General features: G+C 51.3%; 1 protein-coding gene across 7 annotated transcripts in view; it reads right to left on the reverse strand.

Annotated features, from left to right (window-relative positions):
• Positions 1–14,503, reverse strand: part of PECAM1 (platelet and endothelial cell adhesion molecule 1) — a 74,791-nt gene that overhangs the window by 7,357 nt on the left and 52,931 nt on the right. For 4 of the 7 annotated variants that reach the window (XM_045044140.1, XM_045044141.1, XM_006940496.5 and 1 more), the window contains 2 exons: positions 12,607–12,681; positions 10,014–10,070 (listed from right to left, as the gene is read on the reverse strand). The exons of 1 other annotated variant lie outside the window; for it this stretch is intronic. In XM_045044140.1, the coding sequence (XP_044900075.1) occupies positions 10,014–10,070; positions 12,607–12,681 (132 nt within the window). The remainder of the gene's footprint in view (positions 1–10,013; positions 10,071–12,606; positions 12,682–14,503) is intronic. 2 more of the 7 variants (XM_019818114.3, XM_006940497.5) reach the window with 1 other exon arrangement.

Genomic DNA, 14,503 nt, shown 5'->3' on the forward strand with positions numbered 1-14,503 from the left:
GAAATAGGACGCTTAACCGGCTGAGCCACCCGGGCGCCCAAAGATTTTATTTTATTTTTTAAGTAATCTCTATATCCAATGTGGGGCTGGAACTCATGACTGCAAAAACCCGAGTCGCATGCTCCATGGACTGAGCCACCCAGGCGTCCCGGCAGGGTTTTTTTGTTGTTTCTTTTTTAAATTAGTACTTCAGGTTATTTCAAGAAAAAAACTGAAAACTATAGAGGAGTAGAAAGTAGCCGCTAAGCATGATCTCTTGTTCCATTCTTTAAACCCTGTTGACACTTTTGTCCCCCAGTCTTTTTCTGCTCTCCCGTAGGCTTTTGGTTCTGAGTCATAACATACAACATATGCCATTTTCTAGCGTATCCTTTTTACATAACGTGATCTTATAAACATTTCCTGGTACCTTCTTAAACATACTTGGGAGTGGCCTGTGTAATAATCATTCAATGGGTGTATAATTGTTACTTATCCAGCTCCTTACTTTAGAAATTTAGGTTCTTTCCAAGTTTTTGCTGTTTTAAATAGTGCTGCCAGGGGAGCCTGGGTGGCTCGGTCAGTTAAGTGTCCGACTCTCGGTTTCGGCTGAAGTCGTGCTCTCACGGTTTCTTGAGTTCGAGCCCCACGTCAGGCTCTGTGTTGACGGCGTGGAGCCTGCTTAGGATTCTCTCTCTCTCTCTGTCCCTCCCCTGCTCATGTTTTCCCTCTCCCAAAATAAATAAACTTAATAAAAAAAAAAGATGTAAATAGTGCTGCCACATCCTCTTTGGGAATAAGGCTATTTCCTTATTTCGTAGTAGCTTCTCCATCCCCACAAGTGGGAGCAGGGGAGGAGAAGGTATAAACACTGCCACCACTCTCGGGATAGACAGCCCAAGCGCTGCCTGGAATGACAGGGCCACCTCTTCCCCCTTCCCCCGTAGGCCACCCTGTCTTCTTGCTAGGGTGCACGCCAGGACCTGCTGGCCCAGCCAGGCTGCAAGGATGAACATGGGCCTGTCAGGTCCTTCCAAATGTCAGGAAGATCGGAGCGAGGTGAAGAAAGGCCAAGGAGAACGGGAGGTGTCGTGTGGGGGGCGAGCCATCCCGCCAGTGTTAGTTAGAGCCGGTTTTCACTACAACAGGCGAGAGAGAGGGCTGTGCTCTGCCCTTGGAAAGGAGCAGGCCCCCACCCATTGCAGTTTCTGATCGGGCAGCGGCCCACGCGGCTGGGGCTGATTCCCCAAACAGTCCATGAAGGACACAGACCTGAAGACAGAGAAACCGTGGGGACCTCCTGCTGTCTGGGAAAGGCGCCCAGAGCGTATGTGGGTGTTGGGGGTGGCAGCCAGTCTTGAAGGTGGAAGAGGCAATGGCAGGAGGGCCATAACCTACCGGACCCGAGTCCTCAGGGTTACTAGGTGGATGCACTCCAAGGGGCCTCGGGCTCTGCGAGGCCGCCCAACCTCAAACCCAGTCCCTTCTGAGTCTTGGGCGGTCTTGGGGCCCACCTGTCACAACGGGAGTCACAACCCTTCTGTTTCTCTCTCTAATTTAAAAATATCCTGTTTCCAAAAGTCCACTTCCCCCTCAAACCCTGTCTTATCACAGCCCTATTGTGCGTCCCCTGGAGAGGGAACGGGGCCAGAAGTTCCTAAGGGGCCCCCTTCTGTCCTGGCTGGGCCAGAGGCAGACGTCAAACAGCCAAATGGATGAATCAGCCGGACCACACGAAGTCGAGCCATTGTGTAAACTTCCACGCATTGAGTGAGGCTCGGGCAAGGCTCCCACCTGCAGCCCAAATCCGACCTGGCAGGACCTGAAGGACCCCGTGTTTCTCACTCCCCCAAAACCCCCGAGGGCTCTGGAATCAGACTTAAGAGGGAAAGAGCCTTAGTCTGTATGTCTGTAATAGTCTTAGACTATTACTTAGTCTTAGTAATATGAATACAAAAGACGGAAAATTTCGAATATGCTAGTAACACTCAAGGAAAACCTAGGTTTATGCCCACTTGTAGCATATCACTGCAACTTGGAGCAATCACTGCAAAAATAGAATCTGGTGGGTAGTACCTATTTTTTTTTTCACAGACTACTTTTTTACCCTCTTAGATTCTGAAGTAAAGAAACGCACCCCCCCCCCCGGGGGTGGGGGGCAGGGCTGGCAGTGTCTGCCAGGCTGGCTGGCTCAGTGCCACACAGGATGGGTGGGGACCGGCTCTCAAGTGCTCTTTTCTCCCTCCCACAGGGGTTGTGAGAGGCCCTCCGCACTGTGGCTCTTTCTTGATGACAGCTACTCTTAGTATATTAGACTTCTGCCCCTTTAGAAACATTTGGAACACCAAAGAGCGAGCAGAATGTGAAGGCCGAGTGAGCAGATCCTCAGGTGGGAAGATGGCTGGGTCCAACCCCGAAAGGCATAACTTCGTGTCTGGAGCAGGACCCGGCCTCTCTTCCAGGGCCTGGCATTGTCAAGTGGGATGTGCCCAGGACACCTGTGGAGGTGGGCACAGGGCATCTAGAGAGGAAAACCAATTCTCCTGTTGGAGGGCTCACAAGGAGGTGAATTACGAGAAGCCAAGGTTTCTTAACACTGACATTTGGGGCTGGATCATCTTCTTCTTCTTTTTTTTTTTTTTTAGAGTTTACATACTGTTTTTTAGCAATATCTACACCCAACGTGGGCCTTCAACTCGTGACCCTGAGACCAAGAGTTGGATGCTTTCTCAGGGCGCCTGGGTGGCTCCATCGGTTAAGCGTCCGACTTTGGCTCAGGGCAAGATCTCATGCTTCGGGAGTTGGAGCCCCGCGTCGGGCTCTGTGCTGACAGCTTGGAGTCTGGAGTCTGTTTCAGATTCTGTGTCTCCCTCTCTCTCTACCCCTCCCCCACCCTCTCTCATAAAAGGAATAAACGTTAAAAAATTAAAAAAAAAAAAAAAAAAGAGTTGCATCCTCTCCCAACTGAGCCCACCAGGCACCTCTGGGCTGGATCATTCTTTCTTGTGGGGACTGTCCCATACATTGTAAGATGTTAAGTAGCATTCCTGGCCTCCACACATTAGATGCTATAGCACCCCTTTTCCTCCCCCCCCCAATTATGACAACCAAAGATGTCTCCTGCCTTGTGAACCAGTGCTCCAGGCCGATGACTCCTAGACCTGAGTTCTTTCATAGTGAAAGAGCTTGACTGCATTGCCGATTGTAGTAAACCACTTCACTCTTCTGTTAAAATCCAGTGTAAATATACATTAGTAGGTTTTGCTTTGGATGACCTGCGGGCCATTTTACAAAGTACTTTTAGAATAAGCCGGAGCACTATAAAAGGTGACGTCGCGAACCAGAGTGAAGATACAAACTTTCCTGATGAGCCAGAAATTGCGGTTCCTACAAGGCTCAGCCAGGCTGAGTGGAGTTGTTGAGAAAGCCATAGACAGCCTGTAATTGCTCTTTTCGTTCTTGTCACCAGAAAAGCAAGGGGAGGAGAAGAAAATCAAACCTTTCCCTGGATTAGTCAGAGAAGGAGGAAGTTGACGACAGGTAAAAAGAGAGCTTTGGGGGGCGCGTGCTTGCGGGTGGGGTGGGGGGCTTTTGATGTCAGGTTGCCCCACAACCGAGAGTGTCTAAGCTATGAGCAAGCCCTGAAGGACACCACCATCTAAATCAAGAGAACTCAGGCGAGTAACAGAGCATCCTGTATGAAGTCCAAGGTTACAGGGGATGGGAGGAAATTGGTTCCAGTTAAGTGTTAAAGAGAGAAAGGTACCAAACCAACCGGGATTACTTCCTTCAAACGCTCACTTTTTAGGACCGCCCACATTACTGCTTAAGAAGAGGCATAAACACAGGCTTAGTTCCCCTTTCTGTAAAGCCAAACCGCAAGTCATAACCAGAGCTACTGTTGCTGCCTGGAATTTGCAAATCCTCATCTTAGGCAAGTCATTGAAAAGGGAATAAGTACTTCAAAGAGCCTGAAGTGTCAACCTTGCAGATCTAACTTACCAGAAATTATCGGCAAGTTTTCCTTTACCTTAAGAAAGCTGATGGTTATGTAAATGCAAAAGCTCTTTCTCAACCAGTTCTGAGGGCATTCCAGGGCTTGCTGTCCCTTCTACTTAGGCTTTTCTCAATTGGGCCTCTTCTGGATATAAATTTCCTAGTACTGAGAACCCCTCTCCTTCTTTCCCTAACGGTTTGTAAGGAATCACCTAACAGTTGGGAAAGGGAAACGTTCAAAGATCAGAGGTTTCTTTGTCCCAGACTGAGTTGACTGCTGGGATAAGATGTTAACTTAGCTCTCCGTCAACAAAACAGTAGGCTCCCAACAGAAGAGCAGACCTGTCTAACCATGGCCATGACCCAGCAGGGGATGCTCAGTTGGAAGAGATACCAATTTTATTGAACCCACCTGCCCACCGCAGTGCTTATCCACCTATACACACTCCTGAGGAACACTGCAGTGTTCACTGTGACAATTCCATATGAGGGAGGGACACTTTATTGAAAATTAATAAGAAAACTGACGTCCAGGGGAGAAGTAAGGGTCGGGAGCCAAGTCATATAACTGGGTAAGGCCAGTGCTGAGACCAAACCCTAGTCTCTATCTCCCACTCAGGGTGTTCCTCTTAGGGTTACAGTGCAAAGAACCATCCAGCTGGACTCTAGCCAAAACAAACGTACCAGAAGCACAGTGAGTTGGCCCCTGAGCTCCATGATTTAATTCGGATTTGGAGGGAAAACTCAGGCTTAGTAGAAGCAAATACTTATTGGGTCTTGGAGTCAAGGGTGAGTAAAGGATTAGAATTGCCTCCAAGGGACCTAGGAAGTGACTCTTAGAAGTTGCTTAGAACAAAACATTTAGGGGAATGGTTTTGGATGGACCAAAGCATAGACAAATGACCATGACTTCCAAATGCCAGGACACCGAGACTCTCCGAACGTCATCACCGGAAGGCAACTTAAGATCATCCATTCAACCACCTCACTCAATACAGAAGCACTGAGCTTGCTCAAATTCGCAGATAGACAAAGTAGAATGGTTGTTGCCAGGGGCTGGAAAGAGTAGCGAGTTATTGCTTACTGGGTCTAAAGTTTCATTTGGGGAAGATGAAAAAGTTCTGGAGATGGATGGTGATGGTTATACAGCTACGTGAATGTATTTAATGCCACCAAAACGTACACTTAAAAGTGGTTAAAATGGCAGGTGTTATGTGTATTTTGTCACAGTTAAAACACACAACCAAAGCTGTGAGCTTAGAGCCTAAAGCCAAGATTGCAAAGACCTGGTTCCCCCCACAGCCTACAGATGCCCCCACACTCATGAGCCAGCAGTCCACCTCGCTCCCTCCAGGACGCTGGTCCTGTCCAGATTCCCGCCCTGGGGCTGTTCCTTGGAGGCAGGCCTGCCCAATGCCCTTTCCCTTATCTAGAGGAGCAGTTTTCCTTTGTATCACTCAGGGGAAAAGGGGGGTTTAAGAGCCAGAACTACGCCCTGTGAGCCATTTCCCAAAATAGTCAGCCCTGACGTGCTGCTGGTTGGAAGGTGGGGAGAACTAAGAAATTAAGATGGGAAGAATAAAAAATTAAGAAGGAAAGGTTAGATAAGCCTTAGCTCTGTACTCAGCCCATTCACCGACCTGTCCAGAGACCCACCTCCCCCAAGGTCTTTATTTTATTGTGTGTCACCCTCCTCCCCCCAACACACACACACACACACACACACACACACATGCACACACATGCACATATGTACTTGAGTTGGAGAATTCTCTCTGCTGGCCAACCCTGAGGCCAGTCCTTCCAGGATCCTTTCAAGATTGCTGAGGAGTAAGAAAGACCCTACCTCTTCAAGCAAGAAGCAGAACATAACAGAGGTATAATCAGAACGGAAGTGAGGGCATCTAGAAAATGCTTCTAAAAGTGTGGTCCCCAGAACAACAGCAGCAACATGTGAGAATTTTTTAGAAATACAAATTGGGGCGTCTGGGTGGCTCGGTCGGTTAAGCGTCTGACTTTGGCTCGGGTCATGATCTCGCGGTTTGTGAGTTCAAGCCCCGCACCAGGCTCTGTGCTGACAGCTCAGAGCCTGGAGCCTGCTTCAGATTCTGTGTGTCTCTCTCTCTCTGTCCCTCTCCTGCTCACTCTCCCCCTCAAAAATAAATAAACATTTTAAAAAAATACTAAAAGAAATACAAATTAGTTCCACTCCAGACCTACTGAAATCACAAAGTCTGGGTGGTGGTACCACACCATTTGTGTTTTAACACACCTGGAGAATGCTCCATCTACATTTGAGCCCCTGCCCCTCATTTCACAGACAAGGCAACCAAGGTTCTGAGAGGTTCCACGACTCACCCAGGGTCACCCAGACCATACCAGGCTGTTACTCTTTTTTTTTTTTTTAACTTTATGTATTTATTTTGAGAGAGTCAGAGATCGTATGAATTGGGGAGGTGCAGAGAGAGGGGGAGAATCTCAAGCAGGCTGTCAGCTCAGAGCCCGACACGGGGCTCGAACTCATGAACTGTGAGATCCTGACCTGAGCTGAAGTCAAAGACCGGACGCTCAACCAACTGAGCCACCCAGGCACCCCCCAGGCTGTTAATAGATCTGAATCCTCTAATTAAGCGGATGGTAATGTGAAACCGAACAAAGCTGGAAAGGGCAGCAGCAGGCAGTCCCTTTGGCAGGACCGGGAGGAAACGTGAAGCCGGGCTCCCGGCATTGGAGTCCCTGCTCTGCCAACACTGGCCTTAGGATTGGGATGAGTTACTTAGCCTCCGGGCCCATTTTCCCATCTGCAGGACAGGAACAGTAGTAAAACCTCCGTCAACCCTAGGATGGTTTTGAGGACTGAACAAAGAGCAGGCGTCTCGCAGTAAGAGGGACAGAAAGAAAGAACAGGAAGAGGACTGAGGAGCCTGCAGCTTCCTGCCTTGGAGCAGCCACCGAGCAGGAAATGCTGGGAAACAGCAGCTCCCTTGGCCTCCAGGACGGGAGCCTCTTAGGCAAGGTGAGCACACGGACTTTCACAGCAGCACTGTGGTTTTGGCTACAACACCCAGGGCTCTCTCTACCCGCAACCGCTGGGGCAGGAGCCAGCTGCCTGTTCAGAGACCAGGCTGCAGAGGAGCCCCAGCCCCAGCTGACTCCTGATGGCCCAAGTGGGGCTCTGGCTGGGAGTCGGGGTGGGGAGGGAGACGGCTGTGCCTGGTCCCTGCCCTGAACCCTAGGGCTCAAGTTTCCCCTGCATCTTTTGGCCAACACGGATTGGACGCTCGCTGTATGGTAGGGGAGAGTAGACGGACTCGTGCCTGGGGTAATTAGCCCCATCTCCCCCCAAGCTAACCTCACCCCCTGTTTCTCATTTAATCTCATCTCCATGCAACAGCTGAAGAACCTGGAGTCTCAGAAGGGTCAGGCATCTTGGTCACAGTCACACAGCTGCTAAGGGGCAGCACCAGGACTGGGGCTCAGATGTCTGCGAGCAAAACAGGGCCCTTCACCACCCTGAGCCCCTGGGGTCCATTCCTGCCCTAGACCAGAGGGAGCAGCAAGATTCCCAGGGTGGGGGACTGAGGACTCAGGCACGGAGAACCGTCTGAACAGCTGCCCTAAAGCAGGTGTAAACGCCATCCCCGAATATGCCACACTGGCATAGGATTATTTGGGGCCGGAGGATGCAGAAGGAAGCCTTCCAGGAGTTTCCCTTATCTGACCAGAAGCCGAAGTTCCTGGGAAATGAAGACAGCCATGAGTCCCTCTCCCAGGGAAGGCTTCTGGCCTCCAAGATGACAGAAAGGCGGTGCTGAGATGCACCTGCCTAAACAAACCTCATTCCATTCGTTTCCCCCAGATATTTACCTTCCCATTTGTTTTGTCACTTCTCCACAAATGTATTGTTCTTGCCTAACGTGCTAAAGAAGCCCCCAGTTCTAACCACACCGAGGGCTTACTCATCACTGTTTTTCTCCTTGTTAATCTGTCTTTTGTCAGTCTCGGGGCAGGGCATCTCATACTGACACTGGGTGTGGCCCTCACCAGGACCTCCAGCTGCTGGCCCAGGCCACCGCAGACCCCCAGTCCTCCGGTCCCGGGGCGGGGGATCCCTGCAGGAGCCTGATCAGGAGCCTGGAGTTCAGGTCCAGGGTGGGCCAGTCTGGGGACTTGCTTCCTGTGTGAACTTGGTCAGGTGTTTTCACTGCTCTATGCCTCAGTATCCTCATCTGTAAAATGTGACTTAAATGTGAGGATTGAAAGAGATATTGTAACACAGACCACTTGGCATACACAGTAAGCGCTCAATAAATGTGGGGTTTTGCATAACCAAAGCGACCCAAAATGAACAATTTCAGGGACCATAAGAAGAGCAGAGGGGTTTCATACAATTTTCACACAATTACCCAACAGGGTGTTGTATGGAAACCAATTTGACAATAAATTTCATATTAAAAAAAAAATAAGAGAATGTCTTGGGGAAAAAAAAAAATTACCCAACAGGACCAAGCATGAGCCCTACAAGAGCTCTAGCTTTTTGTTACACTGGAAGGACAGAGAAGGCCTATTTATTTCTGAATTTGCATTTTGCTGGCTCTGAATATTTTGAGAATACAAAATGAGACACTGAGGCCAAAAACTCCCCCAGGGGATGGTTTCTGAAAATCAGTCAGTCAGTGTCAAGTTCCACAAGGAGGCTGGGTTTCTGCTCTACCCATGAAAATACCATTTAATATATATATATATATATATAATATATATATGTTTATATATATTATATATATATATATATATATATGTAATATAAAAAGATAAAAAGTAGGCTTTTCTGGTAAGACAGTGCTCCTCAAACACTGGCAGCACTAGCGATATCTGGGAGCCTGTTAGAGTTCAGATTCTGGAGATTCTGATTCTGTGGGGCTGGGCTGGTCCGGAGACACCCACGGCTGCTGGTCTGGGGACGGCACTTGGAATGGCCAGACTCTCCCAAAGTTTCCACTTAAATATAGGTCTGTTATACAAAGCAAGATACACTCACAGTGACTATTTCCCCCAGAATCTTATGCCCTTTGGATTGTGACTGATTTTCAGAATTTACTTATCCTAAAGTTTATTTGAGAGACAGAGAGAGAGAGAGAGAGAGAGAGAGAGAGAGAGAGAGAGAGTGAGTGCAGGGGAGGGGCAGAGGGAGAGCAAGAATCCCAAGCAGGCTCTGTGCTGTTAGCACGGAGCCGACACTAGGGTCCCGACCTGAGCCGAAATCAAGAGTCGGTCGCTTAACCGACTGAGCCACCCAGGCGCCCCTATTTTTTCAGAATTTAAAAGTAATCTTTGTATTCATTCATTTCTCCAGGATGGAATAGAATAATTACACACACACACACACACACACACACACACACACACACAAATGTTATTGCTGGGAGCTTCCCCAGGCCCATGTCTGCTTGGGCACTGTGCTCAGTCCTGGGGGGAGCTCCTCATGAGGAAGTAATGGAGATGGGAACTGAATCGGGGTCTAGAATCAAAGAAAGGAAGAATCAAAGGAAATGGGGGCAGATCTGTACCCCACCCCCAGGCGGAAAGGGGGTTCTCAGAAAGGCTGAAGCTACCCAAGGTCTTCAAAGCACAGCACTAAGACCTTTGGGCACCCCCGCCCCGGTCCCGTGCACCAGGGCCCATTGGGGAGTGGGGCAGGTGAGGTGCACTGGTTGGCCTCTGAGAACAGGCAGGGCCGCACTGCTTCTCTCGGGGTCACGTGAGCACACAGTGGCACCGGGACACATCCCATCAGCTAGGTACGAATATGCAAAGTCCTATTTGCCTGGCCTGCAGCAGGCACTTAATAAGCATTCATTGACTAAATTATAGCACATGTAACACATGGCTACATTTGGAGAGTGGTGGGGGAGAGACAGTCAACAACTTCGGTGTAAGGGGCCTCCTTTGCTCCTTCTCCTTGCCCACTCCCAAGGCCCACGTGGATGATTCAGGAGGAAGCGTCCCCCAGGCTCGGGGAGTCAGAAGCCCTCACTCACCAGGATTAGTTTTCCGGATTTCACTATACACCGTCTCTGTGCCCTTGGTTTCCAGACCTGGAAAGTGATCAAGCACAGGTCAACAGCTGCCTCTGGGTACCAGGTCGGCCCACTGCCGAAGCAAGACAATGTGTGAGGCTCCCTGCTTACCCACGACCCCACCCCACGAGTGCCTGTCTCCAGCAAGCCCTGGAGACCTTAATGCCACTAAGCCCAGGCCATTCCCTGGCTTTACAAGATCCTGGTCTAAGTAGCCTCACTCTCTGTCTGGAAGTATGAAGTCAACAGGCCATTATGGGTCCACCTGGACCACTCACAGGTGGAAGGGTTCCCAGCATAGGCCTGCAGCCTCCTGCTCAGTGGTCCCATACCTCCTTCCCTGCCAGTGCGTTCCTGTGTCCAACTGCTCTCCCCGCCCCTCCCAGGAGGCTGGGCTATGACTTCCCAATCACCCGAGGCCTGGGTTCGAGCCTGGGCCTCATCTGTGATGTTAAGGATCAGCTGGGACCGACAACCACTTAAAATCTTGACAGTGGGGCTAGTTGATTTCACACGCCAACACGTGGGCCTCATTCTGATTCTGATTAGTTCTGGAGTGGCCCTGGCATTGGTGGGTTTTAAGAGCTCCCAGCGGATTCCAATAGGCAGACGGGGTTGAGATCCTCTGGTCTGGACTCTTTTGGACTGGCACGCAGATGACCAGCCAGGGTATGGATCACACTCAGGGGAGACCCAGGGTTTGGAGGACAAAGCACCCGTATGGTCATCTGTTTAAGTTGAAGTAGGTGTACAGGTTGTGTATACACACACTTGTACACACACTCGTAGTGTATCTACACGCATTGTATGAATCATAGAGGGTGTATACACACAGCATGTACATACATACACCTCCACGAACCCTCAGGAAACAGGATGGGACCCCACTTCTTCCCCCACCTCCTCTCACCTGCACAAAGGACAAGGAAGCCTCATTGTAGAAAGGTGGCTCATGCCATGAGGCCAACATTCTCTTTCTACAGATCCGGAAATGAAGCCCCAGACCGGGTAAGATGCTTCCTGCCACCATGCTCAGCGCCATGTGATTTTTCTTGGTGGCAGGTGGCTGGGGCATGTCCACGGACTCTAACTGCACCGAGATACCCTTGACTCCCTAGGCCCCAGGGATGCCCCCTGACCCTGAACATACCCTTTCACCGCTGGCCCGGCCCTTTCTCTTTGCCCCATTCCTCCTCATCCTCCAAGTCTCAGGACAGGCTTTGCTTCTGCACTTGGGTACACATACCCTCACCCACCTGCATACACCCCAACACATGCACCCCTTCTCAGGGCCCAGGGCAGTTGCTAGGCCCCCTGTGCTCCCATGGCAGTTTGGGGACACTTGTCCACAACCACACTGACATTATTTGTCCCCACGACTGCCTGTCCCCTGATGGGCCCGGAGCTTCTCCAGGGGTCTGGTGCACCTCCCAGTCAATGCAGTTACCTGCAGGCACCCGTAAAGGTTTCACGAGATAGTGACGGCACCAGTCAATGCACTTGCGGGTGCCTCTATCTCAGGTCCCCCGAGCCTCGAGAAGGCTTTGGCATAATCAGCTTGCTCCCTGAGGTTTTAGATTTTAAAATTGAAATCATGGTCATTCATTAGACACTGAATGGCGGTGGTTCCCGTGCCAGGACCTGAGCACCAGGAGGAAGCCTGAGGGGGTGTTTCAGACTCCAGCAGGTGAACTTGGGACATTTTGGGTGGCCAGGGCCTCGCACAAGCCTTCATATGGGTCCCCCCCCACACCCCCCCACCCAGGGCACCAAACAGGAGTTGGTACTCACTAGAGTGACTGAGATACCAGGTGCTCTCAGCTTAGAGAATGGACACCTGCCGCTCTCTAAGAGGCCAGCAGAGATGCTTATACCAGGCTCCCTCCGTGGCACCAGATTTAGGGGTGTAGAGGGAAGCTCCAGGGTTTCCCATATCTCCTGGGGAAATCTCTCACATTCCCAAGGGATTCTGCTCAATGTCAGGCCCGGGGAAGTCACTCCTTCAGTATGATCCTGACACCTATTGTGTGCTGGACAGGGTGGAAGCTGAAGCGGGAGGGAAAAGGCAAATCACACCCAACTGGAGCTTCCAGAAGCCCCAGGCCATGGGACAGACAATGCTGTGATAAGCAATATAGGTGCTCTGGGGTCTCTGCCAGCTCCTCCTCCGACCCCGCCCCACAATGGGAGTGGGGGCCACAGGGAAGGAATCGAGGGAGGGGGCTGGGTGGCCAACGTGGGGGCCTGGACACCCTTGTAAGCTCCACCGCCCCCCGGAACACAAGAGTTGCTGGTAGACCTCTCTGGCCACCTTGGGGACACGCTAACAGCCTCTGGACTCAAGAGTCACGCTTGACTCCCTTCGTCCTTATAACTGCAGATCAGCCTGTTGGCTTCCGGTCCTTGGCTGAGCAGCTACACTTGCAGCTGCCCCAGCGGCTCCTCCCGCTGCCCCCCTGCTCTGCCCTTCGGTGATGGGCGGGACCCCCCCACCCCCACCCCAGGCTGCTCGTCACCACCTCCCCTGCAATGCAGCTGCCTGCTAATGACTAACCCAGGCCAGCAGGCTGTTTGTCTCTGCTGTCAGGGATGTTTCCGGATGGTGCTTTATTTTGGCTCCTGTTTTTCTCTGTTAACAGAGAAAGAGAAGTCTTCAACGTCATGGGGTTTTCCCAGCAATTAGCCTCACAGCAAACAAGCAACAAACCAGTTTAACGAGTTCCTTCCCACCCCGCCTCCATCCCCCGAGTGACTCCTTGGGCAACTGCCCAGTCAGAGTCAGAGCCGGACTGGGTTCCCAGCCCCTCCTCCACCCCAGCTGTGGAAGAGGGAGCTTTGAGGACAGGGAACTGGATTGGCCAAGACCAGATCAAGTTTACTCATCACTGGCCTTGAACCCACAGAGCCCTTTCCTCACCCACCCACTTCAGGACTGCCCTACCCTTGCTGTCCTTAGCACCAACGAGGCTGGGTTCCGAAAGCTCAACTTGAATCTTCTAGAAACTCTCCATTTCCACCCACGAGGCACTCATTTTAGCTCTCCTGAGGCCCCCACAGCAGCCTGGGGAAAGGTAACCACTTGGCTGGCTACCTGCACACAGCTTGTCAAGAAAAGCTTCCCTCCTCACCCCGTCCTGGGACTTCTTTTCCCTCGAAAGCCCCCCCGCCCCCGACCTTCAAGCAAGAATAAGAAAACCAGACACTCTAACATGGAAACATTCCCCAAAGAATGGAAAATGGATGCTTTTCCAAGGAGAAACCCTGCTTCCTTTAAATCCAAGGCCTCCCAGGCACTGGGCAGAGCGCTCATGAAGCCACCTTGCCCTGAGCTGGCTAGCAGCCCCAGAGAGGCAGGGCCTGGCCCTTTGTGAGGAGCTTCAGGACTGTCTGCTTGAGCTCCCAGTGGAGTTTGGAGGGTCAATGGGGACAGCAGAGTTTTTCTACACATCATCAAAACCCTGGGGCAGCCCTGCCCTCCTGTTATGGTTCCTCTTTCCTTCTGAGTCTGAAGTCCCCTTAAAGGGAAGTAAGCTGTTACTCACAGGACTGAGCCCAAGCGACAGACGGGCATGTGCATCGGGCGTTGGCAGGACCAGAGAAGGCTGGAGGGGAGCCCCCTTCCAGCCCCTGTAGGCAGAGCCAACCCATACTCAGTTCTGGGCACCAGAGCCCTGTGCTGTCTCCTCTTGGGCATCTCATACTTAACCCAGCTGAACCTGCTGTTCTTCCCTGTCTCAGACCTCATGACCATCCACACAGTTGTCCACTCACACAACCTGTAGTGATTCCATCTCCCTGGTCCTTGCCATAAAATTCATCCAGTGTTGTGATGTCTCTAAAATAGATCTGGAACCCATCCACTGCCAGCACTTTGGCTCCGCCCCCATCCCTTGTTGCCCGGTGTTAACACACGGGCCTCTCTGTCTCCATCCCTGTCTGCTTTCGGTCTGTCCTCTGCACCAGGCACACGGAACCTGTCAATTTCCTGCTTAGAGGCGTCTAAAGGCCTTCTGCTCCACTGAGACTAGAATTGCAAAGGGAACCTCAGAGGCCCCGCAGGCTGCACGCGTACCTTTGCTACTTGGCACAGGGGTTGGTCCAACACCGCCATTAACTTGCTAACAGGCAAACCACTTTACAATGAAATAAGGAAGAAGAGAATTTCAGGCCTGCCATGGCCCCCACCATTCCCAGGTCCAGTCCAGACTTGGAAGTGGGACACCCTGTGTAGCGTTTGTGCAGATCGGGGAGTACCGACTCTAGGGGGCCATTCTGATTGCAGACTGTAGGATCAGTGCCCCACTGCGTGGCGCACAGCCTAGGGGCCTTCGGGGACTGCCTTACCGAAAGATTCTGTGCACATAGCTGCTGACATGGCACCCAGAACCTAAGCAAGGGAAGAAAGAAAGAACCCCAAACTCTTCCCAAATCATGGAGCTAGAGGTAACAAA

This window comes from Felis catus, chromosome E1, assembly GCF_018350175.1.
Source record: "Felis catus isolate Fca126 chromosome E1, F.catus_Fca126_mat1.0, whole genome shotgun sequence".
NCBI classification, from domain to species: Eukaryota; Metazoa; Chordata; class Mammalia; order Carnivora; family Felidae; genus Felis; species Felis catus.